General features: G+C 41.9%; 1 protein-coding gene across 4 annotated transcripts; it reads right to left on the bottom strand.

Annotated features, from left to right (window-relative positions):
• Nucleotides 1-3,723: 3,723 nt before the first annotated feature.
• On the bottom strand, nt 3,724-9,811 carry TSPAN6 (tetraspanin 6). 4 transcript variants are annotated; one of them, XM_054695650.1, is made up of 9 exons: nt 9,665-9,696; nt 9,480-9,546; nt 8,288-8,476; nt 7,924-7,998; nt 7,310-7,408; nt 6,782-6,916; nt 6,305-6,388; nt 5,490-5,595; nt 3,724-4,899 (listed from the first exon to the last, which is right to left on the bottom strand). In XM_054695650.1, the coding sequence occupies exons 3-8, from the start codon at nt 8,297-8,299 to the stop codon at nt 5,527-5,529; spliced, it is 474 nt and encodes a 157-aa protein (XP_054551625.1). In that variant the 5' UTR covers nt 8,300-8,476; nt 9,480-9,546; nt 9,665-9,696; the 3' UTR covers nt 3,724-4,899; nt 5,490-5,526. The 4 variants fall into 4 exon arrangements, with proteins under 4 accessions (XP_054551625.1, XP_037368110.1, XP_054551624.1 ...); XM_037512213.2 differs by lacking the exon at nt 9,480-9,546 and having other exon boundaries at nt 9,665-9,704; XM_054695649.1 differs by lacking the exons at nt 9,480-9,546; nt 9,665-9,696 and adding an exon at nt 9,043-9,059.
• Nucleotides 9,812-16,605: the final 6,794 nt, after the last annotated feature.

The following is a 16,605-nucleotide window of genomic DNA, read 5'->3' as shown; positions in this document are numbered from 1 at the left end:
TACCCAAAGATTCGTATTCACCAGATAAAGGCATGAGACAGAGCAAATGATAATGAATTCTTAAGAGTAACTGGCCCATGTCCAATTTCCATAAACTGTATTTCTGGGTGAAGAAGGCAGTTCAGCCAACATCAAATGAATGTCTGCTATGCATGGACCAGATGCTATAGAAGAAATATTTTTAAGTGTTCAGAATGCTAAGCTTTGAGGTGTTGGACAGGAAAAGGTGAAACAAGCAAAAACTGTGACGAACGCAGAGGCCAAGGGGGTAGGCCTGATGGTCATCTACATTTAATTCCTCTAAATTCAGCATAATCTAAGAGCAGAGGGCCAAATACAAGCCTTTGGGGGCAGCCCACTTGAAAAGTAAGAGGAAATTAAAACAGCAGCATAAACTACAAAGAGCAATAAAGGGGAAGAAAATCAGGATATTGCAAGGTCAATACAAAAACCAAGAACACTTGGTGGCATCAAATGCAGCAACAAGATCAAAAAAGAGAAGTAGCAAAAGTGATTTGCCCAGGAGGAAGTTAGTAGTAGTTTCTGAGGTTGTGGTTTCTGAATGAGCAGGTGGTTTCCGTTATATAGACAGTAGCTTATATTGGAATGACATTATTTCAATCAACAAATTATTTCACTTAGAACATTAAAGAACAATTATAATTAGATTCACTCGTTCATTTATTTCATTACCATTTGCTGTGCTCTTTCAAGTGCCTAACTCAACTAAGCTCTATGGGATAAGGGTACCAAATAGAAAAGCCATAATTAAATCATGACTTCCCTCTCACAAGGAATCTGGGTTTTAGATCGATGATTGAAAAATCAGTCTTATGTTTAATAACCAACTCCCAATATTCCTGAAAAGCTAACAGTTGGTTCTCACAAGGCAGTGGATGTTGGCTCCAGCGCGTCGTAGTTCTGCACTAAGTCACCTAATCCTTTTCACTGTAATTGTGGTCCCCCTTCCAGCAGCTTGTCAGCCCACACCCAACACCTCCTGAGTCAGAATCTGCATCCAACATGATCTCCACGTGGTTCTTAGGAACATTAAAATTCGAGCAGCACTGAGCTAAAGAACAACTTCAATGGCTGCTAAATTAGGGAATTATTTAAAACTATGTATACACTCTCATTTTTTAACACTAGAACCAAAAAATATTTTTAGAGAAAACCATCAATAATTATGTTTCAAGGCAGCTGCAAAGAATTGCTGTAAAATCCATAATCCCTGAGATTTGCATGTATGATTCTGGATAGAAAATGTGTTGGCAGGGATTCTACTGTTAAACCTTTTGGGTTCAATACCTAACTTTCTGCCAAATTTGCCAACAGAGGAACTGTGGAAAAACTAACCTCTTTATGTCTCAAATTTCCCATTGGTAAAATGAGATGATAGTCCTAGCACCATTAAGTAGTTGTGGAGAGAGAGAGGGAAATGCTTACCCCACAGCCTATAGTAAGTGCTCGATAAACTTTAGTCATTACCACTATTTCCTAGTTGAGGAGGAGAGTGTAGCCATTCTCTACACATGTTTAAAAATAAGGAATTAATCACTTCTCAGCCTTATGGCTAAAATCAAGTATAGAAATAAGAAAGCTATGTTTTTCTTGGTATGTCTTCTAGAAATTCTCATTTTGATTAGCAACTTTTATACCATTGTAGGGTAAGGAAAAATGTTAGGCTTTTCTGCCCTCCCACCATCAGTCCTGAATGCATGCCTTGCAGTCCTGAATGCATGCTTGATGGCGGGCACCTGGAGTAGGGTGTGGGCATAGGTAGGTGGGATTTACCTGGGCTGAGACTGGGCTTTTAAGGGCGGCGTCACGGGGACGCCAGCAGAAGCTGAAAGAGAAGCCGAGAACAGAGAAGCAGAGAGAACACCGGAGAGCCCAGAAAGAGTAAAGACTTGCTGGGGGCCGGGAGGCCTGCCAGCCTCCCGGCCCCCCAGCACTCCTGCCTGCCGTGTACCTGCTAAATCCCAATGAAAGACCTGCAAAAAACCACTGAGGACTCTGACTCCTCCTTTACCCAGTCTGCATTGGATCAGGAAACCTGCACTGTGTCCAGTCCTGCCTTTACAACCATGTTTGTTCCCTACGAATCATAAGCAACACTTGCTTATGATTACAATTACTTCTAGAACTTAAACATTAAAAATAAAAATGCAAGTCTCATTTTGCTAGCTACAATGATTTTGATTTATATATTCTTTCCTGATATTAACTTCTTGTTTTCCTTTTTTGAATTAAAAAATGTTTGGTTTGCCACATCACAGTCAAGGCGACAACTTAGAAGGGCAGTAAAGTTTAAAAAATACCAAATCCCAGCATGTCTTATGTATGCTGTGAGGAAAAGCAGAAGTGGTATTTATACCTTGTGTGAGATTTTTTTTTACAAATATAAATGCCCACATGGAAGTGGTCTAAAGGAACCTGAAGTTTCCTCAGTTTCACACAATAAAGTATACGTTTCTTTCCATCTCATTATTTAATCAGTTTGGTTAGCCGCCTCACTGGCAAAGTACCAATTTGGATTCTGACAGGAGCAAAAACATCTAGTCACAAAGAATCCTGTGTGAGCTCTGAGGAAAAACAGAAATGGCATTTATACCCTGTAGTAGGTATTTATTTCCACAAAAGTTTGATGCCTACAACATAAACCCAGTCCTCCACAGGAAAAGGCCAAAACTGCCAAGCTTTCCACACTTCCAGAAAATACACCCATGGCGCTCTGCTTCTCAAAGGGAGTTCAGAGTTGCCTGGCAGTTAAGCAACCTGGTGCCTGGAAGTGAGACAACCCACAGGATACCTTTGGCACATGGAAGGTGGAGGTGAATTTTACAATCTTGTGTGCACATGCACACATTAGCTCTAAGGGACTTTTGTAATTGGCTATCCCAAATAAATCCACATTAGGGGTGTTTTTTCCTTTCTGCTTTCCATTTTTTACTACTGAGGAAAAGCTGTTCACACACACACACACACACACACACACACACACACACACTAAAGAAAACCTTAACTGTTCTTCAAGGCCACCCTAGTGAAAAATACTCATTGGAAAATCACAGATTATCCTTTAAATATTAATTTCCTTAGCTTTACAAATTCCCTTAGCCAACTGCATTTGAAGAGCCGCTGTTTATCAGTTGTGTTATTCTACCTTGTCAGGTTGTAATATCTTCATGGAGAATATTCTTTCTCCAATGACTTCAAGTATTTTAAAACACGTACCTTGGGCCTCCCTGGTGGTGTATGAGGTTAAGATGTAGCACTATGAAGCTGCACCCTGAGTTGGATCAATCTCTGACCAGGGAGCTAACCCACATGGGTTAGCAGCAGACCTCTCCTGTCTCGCCCTCTGCTCCCTTCAGCAGTGTATTTCAGTAGATCTGCCTGTTCTGTTCTCCATTCTGTCTCTGGTGAATCCTCTCAGCCCCCTACCTTTGACCTGCACCCCAGCTCTTGTACACATAAATCTTTAAAAAAAAAAAAACAACATGTAACTTGAAGTCATGTCATTAATCCTCAGGCAGTAGTGCTAGTTTTTGTCCACTTAAAATCTTGATTGACTCCCTCTTATCAAATTCAAGGACCATGTGGATGCGTGGCAATCAAAAACGAGCTAGGACCTGTGTATTCGTGGCTATAGCAAGAAACCCCAAACAAAAGAATCCCCCCATTTCAACTCAAAGTTTAAAAGTTAATTTCCTTATTACTTCAACTCGAAGTTTATTAATTTCATTACTCCACAAAGGTGCAGGTTTCAACTCTCCCCATCAGCTCCACAACATTTGATCTACAGAATGCTAAGCATAGGCCATTTTATCACAAGCAGTCCTTTCACAGGGAGTTGTTTTTGTAAACAGGGATGTTAATATCTCTTAATGACATGGAATCAGACCCCAGTTTTACATTTCATACCCCAAACTGTATTCCAAGTCGAAATGTGGGGCTTCACTTTCCCAGTGGGGAACAAGCACCCCAGCAGATTTTCTAAGTTAATGTAAAGACGATTTTAGAAGAAAACAGTATTTATTGTTTAAAAGATTTATATTTATTAATCAAAGGCACACATCGAAACTAAGACTATTATTAAAGTTGACCATAATATTGACAATGAAGTCCTATCAACCTGGCAAGGAAATACTAGCTAAAACGAATGAATACGAGATGCTTTAAATCCCTAAGGAAAATAACAATTCCGACACCGTTAAAGTAATAGAACCTTTCAAACAATGGGGGAAATATAAACAGAACAAATACCTCAATTTGGAAGCAAAGAAATGCAGTTACTTGTTCTACAACCTGATGTCACAGAACGCTGGTATGCCATTTTAGTCTTGGGGGGCTTAGGTCAAAGACCCTTACCACCATTCTGGCAATGCTGATGGGTGCCATCCAACTACAGGCTGCACTAACATTCTACAACGTGACTCTGCCTATCAACAGAACAGAGACTAACAAAACCTTGTCAACTTTTTGACACAAATTATACAATCAATCAGATAACCTTGGCTGAGAAGGGGGCAGTTCAGAGGGGTCCATTTCCTGACACATTAACAGTAAATTCAAAGGGGTCAATTTTCTCTCTTATACACTACATGAAAACAGCAAACTCACAGTGCATTTCAAACACCCCACATTGAGAAAAATAAGTCAAGAGGAACACCGTATTGCTTCATTTACAATTTACTAGCTCTTCCAGTGTTTCAGAGTGATATGGGGTGTTTCAATGATCTAACATGAATGGGACAGAAAGTGGACTTGTAACACTGAATAAATGTCTTGATTGAATCAGACTATCGTAATTTTTCAGTCTATCCGTAAGTAGTTAGTCAGTCCTCCATCCAGGCAGTATTGTAGTTCACAGGGGGAGGGGAGGATATAAATGTCCTAAAAGTAAAGAAGAAAAGTTAATGTACTCGCAACCCAATTTTCAATATCTCTATTTGCTTGCACACATTCTAATCTATTCTGCTAATGAAGACCTTCAGGTGTTCCTAGTCAGTGCCTCAAATAAAATGTGAAGGGTGCCCCAGGGATTACTTCACTACTCAAATATTGAACTTATTAGAACACATTTCTCTCCCAAATCTGGTTTCCGGTTAGGCAAGATGAGTTTATGACTCTAACAACTGTTTACCATAGAACTGGGGTGAATGAGAATTAGGAAAAAGACTAGAGAACCTGGTAAGAGCACAGGGTACTTGTTGCCTGGGAACCTAGCAATAAGGCCACTTCTGGGATTCTTCATTTCTCTGACTCTAGCTACACATTTGTTAGAAAGGGGACTACTCAGGATCTTTAGGCTGACATGTGCACATAAATTCAGAGAGGCCCTTCTGTCCTTTTTGACCGTGCCTAGAGTTTAGAAGACCTGATCTCTGCACCAACAAAATCTAAATACACTACGGGGCAAGACTACCTTGGCAAACAGTGGTAAACACCAACACTGATAGAAGTGAGCACCAAACTGAACGTACCTTAAAGTTGGAGAGGAGTAAGCCTGTGATACGCTGGTTATACTATTTCATACTGGTTATTTGTTATGGCTCGAGAGAGGCAGTAGGCGAGAAAGATTCCAATCAGCTGGGGATAAAATATAGACAAAATTAAACACACACAGCCTTAAACACCTCAAGACATAGGTATATTCTCCTTAACTTCTGAACCACCAAACACTTCCTTAAGTTCAAATTCTATAAGCACAACTCAGGAAATACAACTTGACCTTGTATGAGCTAAATTTTAATAGGTTGGAACCTAGATGCAGCAACTCATCAGGCAGTGGCAGCCCAGGAAAGAGCCTAATAACATTTTAGAATCTGGAGTGAGTGCAGAGCAAAACAAGGTCCCCCATCTAGCTTATGTTTTGTTTAATGAACTGCAATGCAGGAAGGCTGCCGTGACTAAGAGGGCACCAGGTCTTTCCACAGCTAACTGCTTTCAAAAGGTAGGTACTGCCTGAAATTCAGTCTAAATCTTGCTTTTTGTAGTTTCCAAGACATGACTAGTCGTGGTAAAAGGGAAAGTCATGTGGGAAACAGAAGATCCAGAAGATCAAAAAATTGGAATGGAAATAGCACACCGCCCCTTCCCAAGTAAAACAAAGCTAGTTACAAAGATCTAATCACAAGACATAAATGTCTTTCTATAGCATGATGAGCAACTGACAGCTTTGTGAAAATGTGACTGGCTACTAAGGCCCCAGAAGGAAAACCTCAAAGCCTTCAAAGTGGAAATCTTCTAGTTTACACCTACAAGAATGATGAAACCTTTCCTAGCTACAAAGACTTACCTGGAAGCAAGCGACTCCAAAAGAAATTCCTGCAACAACTCCCATTTCTGACTCTATAATGGTCATCACCTTTATAAAACAACCCTTACGTGAGAGAAAAAAAAAAAAAACATTAAGTACCTCAGTAATAAAATCTGTGATACATCTCCTAAAGATGAGCTTCAGCTACCTCAGCCTTGGTGATTTCATTAAAATTTGCTCTCATATGAAAATTCCTGTTATTTTCAAGTGCAATGCTCTCAACAGAAATTTGGGGAACACAAGTTCCACCTTTTGGATTATGCATTTAAAAGTTACTTGCTAATTTTGTGAACCCAAGTCACAAATTTTCTGAGCTAGAGTTTCCTCCTTTACTCAGTAAGATTACTACTTGCCCTGCCTATTTCAAAGTATGTATATTGTAAGTAAAAAATAAAAATTGAGTCAACTCTATATTCAGTTAATATTTTCAAATAAAAAATCGTAAAAGCTTCTTACTTCACTGTTTACTTTATCTTCATCTTTCTGTGGAGAACAATCTTCAAGTTTACAGCAGCTTTTAGGAAATCCTTTTTCTGAGTAATAGGCGGTAACCTTCCAATCATTAAAGTTGGTGACACCACAACAATGTAACTGAAAAAAATCCAACAAAAACTTTAGAGTCAAACATTTAAGGTATCATCTTAGATTGCAACCTGCCCTCAAAACATTATACTCAATGTACTCTAGCCTGATATTTTAAAGACATTGTCCTCAACTGGCATTATAATTCAAATGATTTAGCACTTGTTCCTTAACACAAAATGTTATATTTTACAGTTAAAAAAAAAAAAAAAGAGGCAGGTGAGTAGAAAGATTAGGAGAAAATGGAGAGATGTCACTTGGTATCATGCCACATTTCTTTCCAGGGACACATTTCCATTTTCCCCTAATCTGAGATATTGAGAATATGGAACAAGGGGACAACATCCTGAGGGGCTAAGGACTGTGCTCCCCTTCTGGGAAGTCCGGCCTATGGCCACTTACCGTATTTTGGATCTTGTCTACTGCATCGCTTCTATAATCTCCTGTAGTGTTATATTGTTTTAAAGCATTTTCATAATTACTCTTGAAGCTGTTCTTAATCTATAACAAAGAGACACAATGTTAGGAAACAAACATTCTAGGAAGTTCTTTCAGTCTTATCTTTGCAGCAGCAACAAGTATGGTAATTATAAGGTCTAAGCCTACCTTTTAGGGAATATAGTTTAACTAGGGGACAACTAAACAAAATATAATATATAATAAAAAAATTAATTACTACAAATTCAAAGTCCTATGGGAGCATGTATTTCATTCAAGTGCATGAAACATTTAATCAATATTTTCCTAACAGTAAAGTTCTATTATCTCCACTTTCCATAAGTACTTTATACACAGAAAAATTATTGGAAATACATAGAATGATGGGTACCTTTCAAAGTAGGCTAGAATATTCACAAGAAAGCCCATATTGTTCAGCTACAGGTTGAAAAAGTAAACTTTAAACATAGCTGTAAGTGATCTGTAGACTATTAAAAGATGTCTTCAACTCCACTCATCAATTTTTCTCTTAGTGCACACATTTTTTAATATATTAAGGTTTCCAAACTCAAGGTTACCTCATGTCTGAAAACAAACCCTACGATGGCAGCGACCAGTTCGACCAAGAAAACGAGAGTCAGAAACATTGCATACTGTGGATTAAAAAGGAAGGCCAGTCAGCATGAATAAGATACATTACAGCTGCAAAGGGAGACTAAGGGGGGAAAAATGGTCTGCTCAATCCGTTCTGCATGTTTTTATTGGAAAGGGCAGGGAAAACACAACAAAAGTGGGAATTGGCAGCTGAACTGTTACTTGGAAAGTTTTCAGAAGGAACAGGAAAAATCATAAAGGGCCATAGCCAGTTCCAAGAAACAAAATGTACAGCGTAGAGGACTTTTCTACAAGCAAGAATCAACTGTAAAGAAAACAAGGACTCACCAGTTTTAGCATCCATGCAGAAGCTCGGCAGGTAGCAAAACAGCCAAATGTGCCCAAAAGAATAATGACAGTGCCAGTGCCAATGAGCACGAAGGGGACGTTGGTGGCCTTCTCATTCAAAAGGGAAAAATAATTCTCCAGGCTCACCTTCCCCCAAATGCCAACAACAAGAAGGATAACACCAGTGATCTACAGGGAAATGAGAGAATGGAGACAGTTATACATGTGTACAGCAGCATCTTCAAAACACAAGCCACTAGGTATTTAAGAAACAACAGGTGTGAGAATTGATTTAGCAATCTGTGACCACAGAGCTGAGGCTGGAGTATGGCAGACAAGGGGAGACAAGAGAGGAGGGCAGAGGGGGTTCTGCACACAAGGGCAGGCCTTACTAAACCCACAGCTAGATCACTGGGCAGCCAGGGTAGCCAGGGCCAAAACCAGGTGGGGTACACTGGAGTAGGCAACTTAACACAATTCCTAAACTTCATCTTTTTGTGTAAACACAAGCCCACTGCTTATTTGTCCTTAGGAATCAAAACTTCCTTAACTGTCTTACTGCTTCCTTGGGGGGAGGGGAGGGAAAGCCTTCCTGGAAAGAAAACAAAAGTTTCCATGAGTTCCAGGAACTCCCCCTCCCCACATTCCCCTCTAACAACTCCCCACCCCAGTCCAGCGCAGAGCCCAGGGTACAAAGGGGTGGGAAACAAAAGCCAGCCCCAGATTGGCGGGAGAGGAGCCATTACCATACTTACCTGCGAAATACTCCCCTCTTATGAAGCAGTGAAAAGAAAGAGACTATTATGCAAGCGAGCCCTCAGAGGGGTCGGGCAAGCCTGGCCTCTCCAACGGTCAGGGGACACCCCTCTGCGGGCTCCGGGAAGGGGGCAGGGAGGGTCAAACACTCCCTTCCTCGCCCTCCGCCCCGCCTCGAACTCCAACGCGAGACTCGTCCCGGCCTCGGCTCAGCCGGTCGGCTGCGGTCGTCGCGCACCCCGACCCCGGCGCAAGCGTGACGCCCCCAGCTCGGGCCCCAGCAACGCGCGGCCGGCGCCGGGGTCCCAACAGCCACGGCCGCCCAACCCCGCGCGCGCCTGCCCCCCACCCCGGCCCTGAGCTCCCTCCGCTCACGGCCACACCCCCCCACTGCAGCCCGGGACCCCCTTCCGTCCCCAGGCGCTGAGTCTCTCACCCAGAAGATGAACGTGTAGATCAAGAGGACACTCTTGAAACAAGTAATGACGGGTTTCGTCTGCAGCCTTCGAGAAGGGGACGCCATGGCTAGCCCCAGACCCTGTCCCGCCGCACCCGGCGATCGGAACAGAGCGAGCGAGACGCGGAGTCCCCGAGTCTCCCCGAAAACCGCCGAAAACTTACGAGCGTCTACAACTGAGAAGAGCCGGAAACACTGCACGAATTTCTGGAGGGTAAAGTCCCGGAGGCTGTCCGGAAAGTGACGACAACTTCCGAGCGCCCCCTGCCGAAGGTTACCGAAAACTATATACAAAGGTTCTAGTGTCGGAACTTTCTTAGATCTTCAAGTGGAGCTTTCTTCGTTTTCGTCTGAAAGGATCTTTCCCACCCCCCCACCCATCCCCCGCCCTAAATATAATTTCTACATATTCTATCACCAGCAGCGCCAGCCGCGCTGGGAGCTTCGGCCCCGCCGGCCCCTGGTGCCCTAGAGGGGAGAAAAGGAATGAAAAGAGATTAAAAGTGACCTAAGAAAGAAAGGGCTTATTACATGGCAAATACAATTCCAAAGCGAAACAAGAATTGCAAGGGATACTTAACAGTCACGTGTTTTTTTTTACAAAAAACGAAAGGAAAAATGAAATTTACCTGAGTGGTGAAATTGGGCTGAATGTCCCCCCATTTGTTTTGTGCTTGCCAGTTTTCGAACATTGTTTTATGCGGCAGAGAAGGGGCATAAGAATGAATGGGTTGTGGGCTATGGATTGTCAGAAGGCACCCCTGAGTCAGAGGCACCCCGGAGTCAACCTTAGAGATAAAGTGGAATTAAAAAAACGCACACTACACAGCCTAAACACTGCTGATAAAAGCTGAGGCTGTTTTTGAAACTTGGATCGTGCAAATCAGCAGGGCCTTCTTATAGGGTATTTAAAGTTCTTTGATGCATCTGTAAAATGGAGATGTCTCTTTCAAAAAAGATGTTATGTGTGTTTTTGCACGGCAAGCAGGAGTAAATGCATTCATTTGACCTGTAACAGGTTAATCCTAAACCTCCCTCTAAAAGAGGGGAAATGAGCTTAGGCAATGAGCTTAAGCACAGCTATCCACTGTTTTCTGCTTTCCGGCACCTTTTAGGCTTCAGGAGAGACCAAATGAACCATTCAAATTGTCCTCAGCTTAAATAGATCTTTTACTTCTCACAGGAACCTCAGAATAGCGTTGTCTTTTTCATCTAATCAGGTCCAAAACACATTTACAAAATGAATTAAGTACAAATGAATTAATCAAGTGGCCTAAGCAACCTGGTCAAACAGACATTGGTTCAATCCCTAGCATTCATCTTTCTAGAAATGCAGGAGCGATATAACCAAGGAGAAAAGAAAGATCACTGTTAGGTGTCAAGATCCAATATTCAGTTTGGGTGTTCCTGCTCTCTCCACAAAAACATGTTTTTCCCCCAAAGTGGTTTTTTCCTATTAAATCATGCGTGTCACTATCTCTATGAGAGAGGGGGTGCTTAGTGTGTGCTACTGTCTTCTGGGATTACAAGATAGCATCCAATTCTTACCCAGCCCACCGCCTCACCACCCACACAAGCATCACATCACAAATGGGCATTCATTGCATTGCTGTTGCAAAATGTCCTGTGTTATTGGTGAGGTGGATACCCAAACCTTTTCACTTGAAACCTTGCATTTAAACATATGTTACAGAAGCAGAAAACTGGAACATTCCATTTGACTTAGTCACACAGAACTTCCTTGTGCTTTCAATATTGACCTAGGAACATGTGCTGTAGCATCATGCCACGTGTATGAGGTCAAAGGGAACAAGGACTGGAAAAAGAATTGCACTACCAGGCTTTATAACTAAAATTTTATTCTAAAGTTAGAAAAACCCAACACATAAGCACACAGAGAGAATGGGTGAATGATACATCCATACACTTATAAATACTGAGGCAAGGTTGGGAAATATAAATGGGGAGACCAACTTTTAAAGCACCACTTACGCCATAGTAACCGGAAATGACGTTAAAGGGAGCTCTAAGTTATGGACTACTTTCTCCCTGTCATCTTAAATGGAAGTTTCCTTTGAGTATTAGATTTGTACCAAGTCCAGGAAGGGATTTTTGGTTTTGAGCCCCAGAGCAAAGAAATATTTCTGTGGCTGAAGAAAAAATAAAATAGTTTAAGGAAAAGCCACATTTTATTTCCAAGAAAGTGTTGGTCTGCTCTGCTCCCTTGGCCACTCACAACACTGCTTTGTTTGAATAACAGTCAATGCCAAATTAAACCAATGGCTGACGTGGAATTTAATATTCCTATGGCCACAACACCTTACACTGCTACCTCCTTACCGACCCCCCGCCCCACCACACCAGCAAACCCAGAAATTCAGTTTAGTTCCACCAGGCCAACGGGATGTCTAATTTCATCTAAGGCAAAGTAAGAAGTAATTCTCTTGGTCATAAGATAAATGTATACTTTAAAGTATTAATTTGACTGTAATATGGAGCACTATGTGCCAACCACTGTTGCTAAGCATGGACCCATGTTACCACATGCTTACATCATGAAAGCCCTGATTGTGAGGTCAAGACTACAACTGCCCTCATTTTACAAGTGAGGAAACAGGTTCAGAGAGGCTAAGTAACTTGCCTAGGACTAAGCCCGGCCAACTGCTACTTCCCCCATCAGAAATGGGGCCCACGCAGTGATAAGACATGACTGCCATGGTACAAACCGCTGTGTTCCCCAACAAAGACTACTGGATTCAGTATTTAGCCATGAACAACGGCTCTTCAGAGCCCCTGAAGCGCAAGGGCCTTAATGATTTTCCCCAATTGTGCCTTGCAAGAACTTGAGGGGTTTTTTTGTTGAGTTTCCTTTGACTTCACTCCAATAGCCCAATTACCTAGGAAGTGACCCTGCCCATCCCACATGGATAAGGTGGAGACTTCAATACTTTTTCTGGTTCAACCTCTTAATAATCACAAAAAAGCACATACTGTTCCTGCTTGTTTTACAGTCAACATTTTGTAGGCATTTGTGTCCCTCCCCTACTAACTCCCTGTAACCTTCAAGATCAGTCTTAATTTATAAGGGGAAGCATTTAAACTATGCCTCCCCCAACAAATACATTTCCCATTTATTTCCCCCACTTTTCACAATCAGTCATTATGAAGATCTCCCCAATAAACAAATTGTGTTCCCTATACCCCCTTCCCACTCTCCATACCTCACTCAACTTCTCACCCTCTACTTCCTACTCCCTACTTAAGGTTCAGCTCAACTCAGTGTGAGTGTCCTCCCCCTCCCCTCTGCCCCCTCCCACCACCACCCTTCTCTAACCTCAGTGCCCACTCACATTAACCCAGACCCTTAGCCAATTACTACGGTACCTGGTACTTGCTTTCTTCTCTACTTACCTGTCCTACATCCTGCTGTCTATGTTTAGAAACTAGAGAAGAGCCAATTTGGCAGGCTCCTGCGCCCCTTTTATAGTCTCCCAAAGGCCCTAGGACATAATGCTCAATTGATGAGGTCATATGGTGCTCAGCCAATCCCTTTTGAGTACACTGGTCATAGCTGGTTGCTAAGGCTAACTCCTAAGGCCCTTAGGAGTGAGTTAAGGTTTGGTTTCTTAAATAAAAAAGCAAATGTCTAAGTCATCCTAGTATCACACTTTTAATAAACAGAAAAATTAAGTGCTGGATGATGTTTTAGGACATTACTATGCCTGTCTTAGAAATCAGTAAAAAGTTATCAACCATTCCACTTAGAATACATCTTATCTCTTATTCACATAATAGCCTTACCATTTTCATTTTTAGTCCCTTTCATAGACTCTCCTCAATTACCTTTGGCTAAGTGCCTATCATAAAATTTAAAACCACCTCCTATTTATTTTCTTAAAATCTCATATTTTACATTACAGCAGTCAGCTAAACATCACTTAGACAGATTACTTAAACATCGAGATAATTCATGTATACAGTTTGAAAAACCAGTTTTCCGAATGAGAATCTTTTTTTTCCCATTGTTACTGGCATGTTCGCATTATTCCTTCTGTGCAGTTCCCTTTTTTGTTTACTTTTCATTCACTTTTCTCCCACCCACTCCTTTCAGACTCTCCAAGAATCCTTTCTTTCCTTCCCAGACTAACTGTTTCTTCTTTGAAAAGACTTATACACTTTGGAACACACAAAAATGAAATACTTTTGAACGGTATTGAAATTCACAGTTCCATGTCAATCTGCCTTCGTCCATTTTCTTTGAACTTTGTTTCCAATCTAGCCTTGTTAACTTTTACTGAGATATCAGCTAGACAAGTCAGTTTCCATATCTAACATTTTTAAAAACAATACCTTATTGACTGTTGACAAGCTTCATATTTGCGCTTGATGTTTAAAGTGGTACTGGACTTTGAGAACTTTATGTTTGTATGTATAGATGTGGTCAGCTTTTTTGAAAGATTTATTTATTTATGTATACAAGAGCTGGGGTACAGGCTAGAGATGCGGGGTTGAGAGGATTCACCAGAGACAGAGTGGGGAACAGAACAGGCAGACTGACTGAAACACACTGCTGAGGGGAGCAGCGGGCGAGACAGGAGAGGTCTGCTTCATCATGTGGGTTTCTCCCTGGCTGGCCAGGGATCAAACTCGTGCTGCAGTGGCTGCGGATTGCTTCATAGTGCGGTGCTTAACCCCTTGTGCCACCAGGGAGGCCCCTGGTCAGTGTGTGTGTGTGTGTGTGTGTGTGTCTTATCTTCCCAACCAACCCACAGGGAGAGGTGTTTAATGGAACTTTATACCCCCAGTGTTTAACATAGTGTTACCCGCATATAACAGGTACCAAAGAAGGTTTTTATTTTTATTAAACCCATCTGGTTTGGTTGAGTTCTTTATGTTACTTATCCCAGAGCTTCACCAGGAAGGCTCTTTCCTCATTTATTCCCTTACTTTGATGTCCTTTTGATTTCTATATTCTCCTTCCCTTTCTGCTTTAACCGCTCTCTTCTACCCCTCTGTCCTGCTCCTTCCAGCTCTACGTAGGGCATGAGTCTTTATCCAGCATCTTTACCCTAGCATGCGCTAAGCCCTAAGCTTGGTGCTGGGGGCTTGAAGAAGACTAAGATAAGGTTTTTGCCCCTTAAGTACTCACAGCCAAGCAAGGGGACATGGCCCTCATGGAATGGAGGGGACAGAGATTCAATAGAAGTGTTCTTAATTACAATTGTGTGTGTTTTGGGAACTAATCTCTCTGGACATCTACTAGAAGCTAAGAACCGGGGATACAGTGGTAAACACTGTCATCCTTGACATGATGGAGCTTACTCTCCAGCTCTGAGAGGATTTATGTTTAGTAGGAGAGAACAGGGGGAACCAAAAAATTAGAAAACAGTAAAAGACCATTTATTAATAAAAATCTCTGTCCCCTCCATTCCAGTAAGGGCAGAGACAAGTCTGAAATGAAAAAACTAGGGGACAGAGGTTGTCAGGGATGATCAGTGACAATAAGTGTGATCATCCCTGTCGTCTTCATATGAACAAAGTGCTATACGGGGAAAGGAAGACCAAGTAAATTGCCTCTGATTGGGGTGGGTGGAGAGAAGCTTCTCAGCAGGAAAGATGGTGATGGATTCAAAACACCAAGAAAGGTGGGAAGAAATACAGGGTAAATATGTCTGTACAAAGGAACCAAGGTGTGAAAGGAAGAACGAGGAATTCATTGTGTCTAGAATGAGGAGACAAGGAGTGAATGCTTAAAACTGGGCTGAGAACATAGGCAGGGTTTGCTTGTGAGGGTAAGGTAGACCCAGTCGAGAAATTACAAGGTATTCTTTGACAAGAGGGAGCCAGTGTGTGTGGGGGGGGGGGGGCAGGGAGGGAGAGGGGGTTATAGAAGAAAACAACACTGGGGATTTTCTCTCTCTCTTCCATTTAATAGAGTCACTATTTCCTGACAATAAGTTTTAATTCCTAGATCTTATTTCAAGGGTCCCCAAATATGGTCCTATCTTATTTTGTCAACTTTGTTTCCTACCACTCCTGAACCCTCATACCAGTGAGTCCACCACCGCCCCCGCCCCCCCCCTCCCGCCGACCTAACAATGAGCTCTTGTTGATGTCACGTCCCTTGCCTGAGTGCACATGATGACCACCTTTCCCCACCGAGTCCTCACTGCCTGTACGATAACATTAAGAACTTTATTAATAAATGGTCTTTTACTGTTTTCTAATTTTTTGGTTCCCCCTGTTCTCTCCTACTAAACATAAATCCACTCAGAGCTGGAGAGTAAGCTCCATCATGTCAAGGATGACAGTGTTTACCACTGTATCCCCGGTTCTTAGCTTCTAGTAGATGTCCAGAGAGATTAGTCCCAAAAGACACACAATTGTAATTAAGAACATTTCTATTGAATCTCTGTAGCCTCCATTCCATGAGGGGCAAGAGTATTTGTCAATTTGTTCACTGATGTCTCTCAAGTTCCCAGAACAGCACATAGCACATAATAGATGCTCAACAAATATGTGTTGGATTGTGAATTAGGATGTCAGGGATTTTATTTGTTTTATTCATCATTATGCCTACCATCCTTAACATGGTAGATAGTTGGTAAATTTATTGATTGAATGAGGCCAAGGTCAAGCCTTCTGCTTCTTTATACCACTGGCATGCTGCTGGACACATGCTAAACACTCAATCCGTGTATGTGATTGGTGGATGGGAAGTGAAGCAGATTCAGACTTGCTACTGAACTTTTTATTATCCTGAGCACATTTCTTCCCTTATAACTGAGAAAGAGCTGCCAGCTTGCATATATATAACTAAAAAAAAAAAATTCTTCTATAGCCACTGCCTTTTCCAAGATGGGAATGTCAACCTTGAGGAAGGGAGAATGCAAGAAGTTGCTCTATACCATAGAATAGCCTTGTTACCCAATACTAAAATGAAGAAAGCTCGCATAGTGAAGAGAAACATATCCTTGCATCAGAGGTTACTGGGAAACAGCTATAACCTTGCCGTGCACCGATCATCTAGATTCACTTAAACAGCCTCCCAATAAAGCCTCTCTGGACATGCTAATCAGCCTTGGTTCTTCAGGCAAGAATTTTG

The sequence above is a fragment of the Talpa occidentalis genome, unplaced genomic scaffold, assembly GCF_014898055.3.
Source record: "Talpa occidentalis isolate TD23 unplaced genomic scaffold, MPIMG_talOcc4v2.1 talOcc4.15, whole genome shotgun sequence".
Taxonomy (NCBI): Eukaryota; Metazoa; Chordata; class Mammalia; order Eulipotyphla; family Talpidae; genus Talpa; species Talpa occidentalis.
Note: the sequence above shows the minus strand (reverse complement) of the source record. Positions and strands in the feature narration are given on the sequence as shown.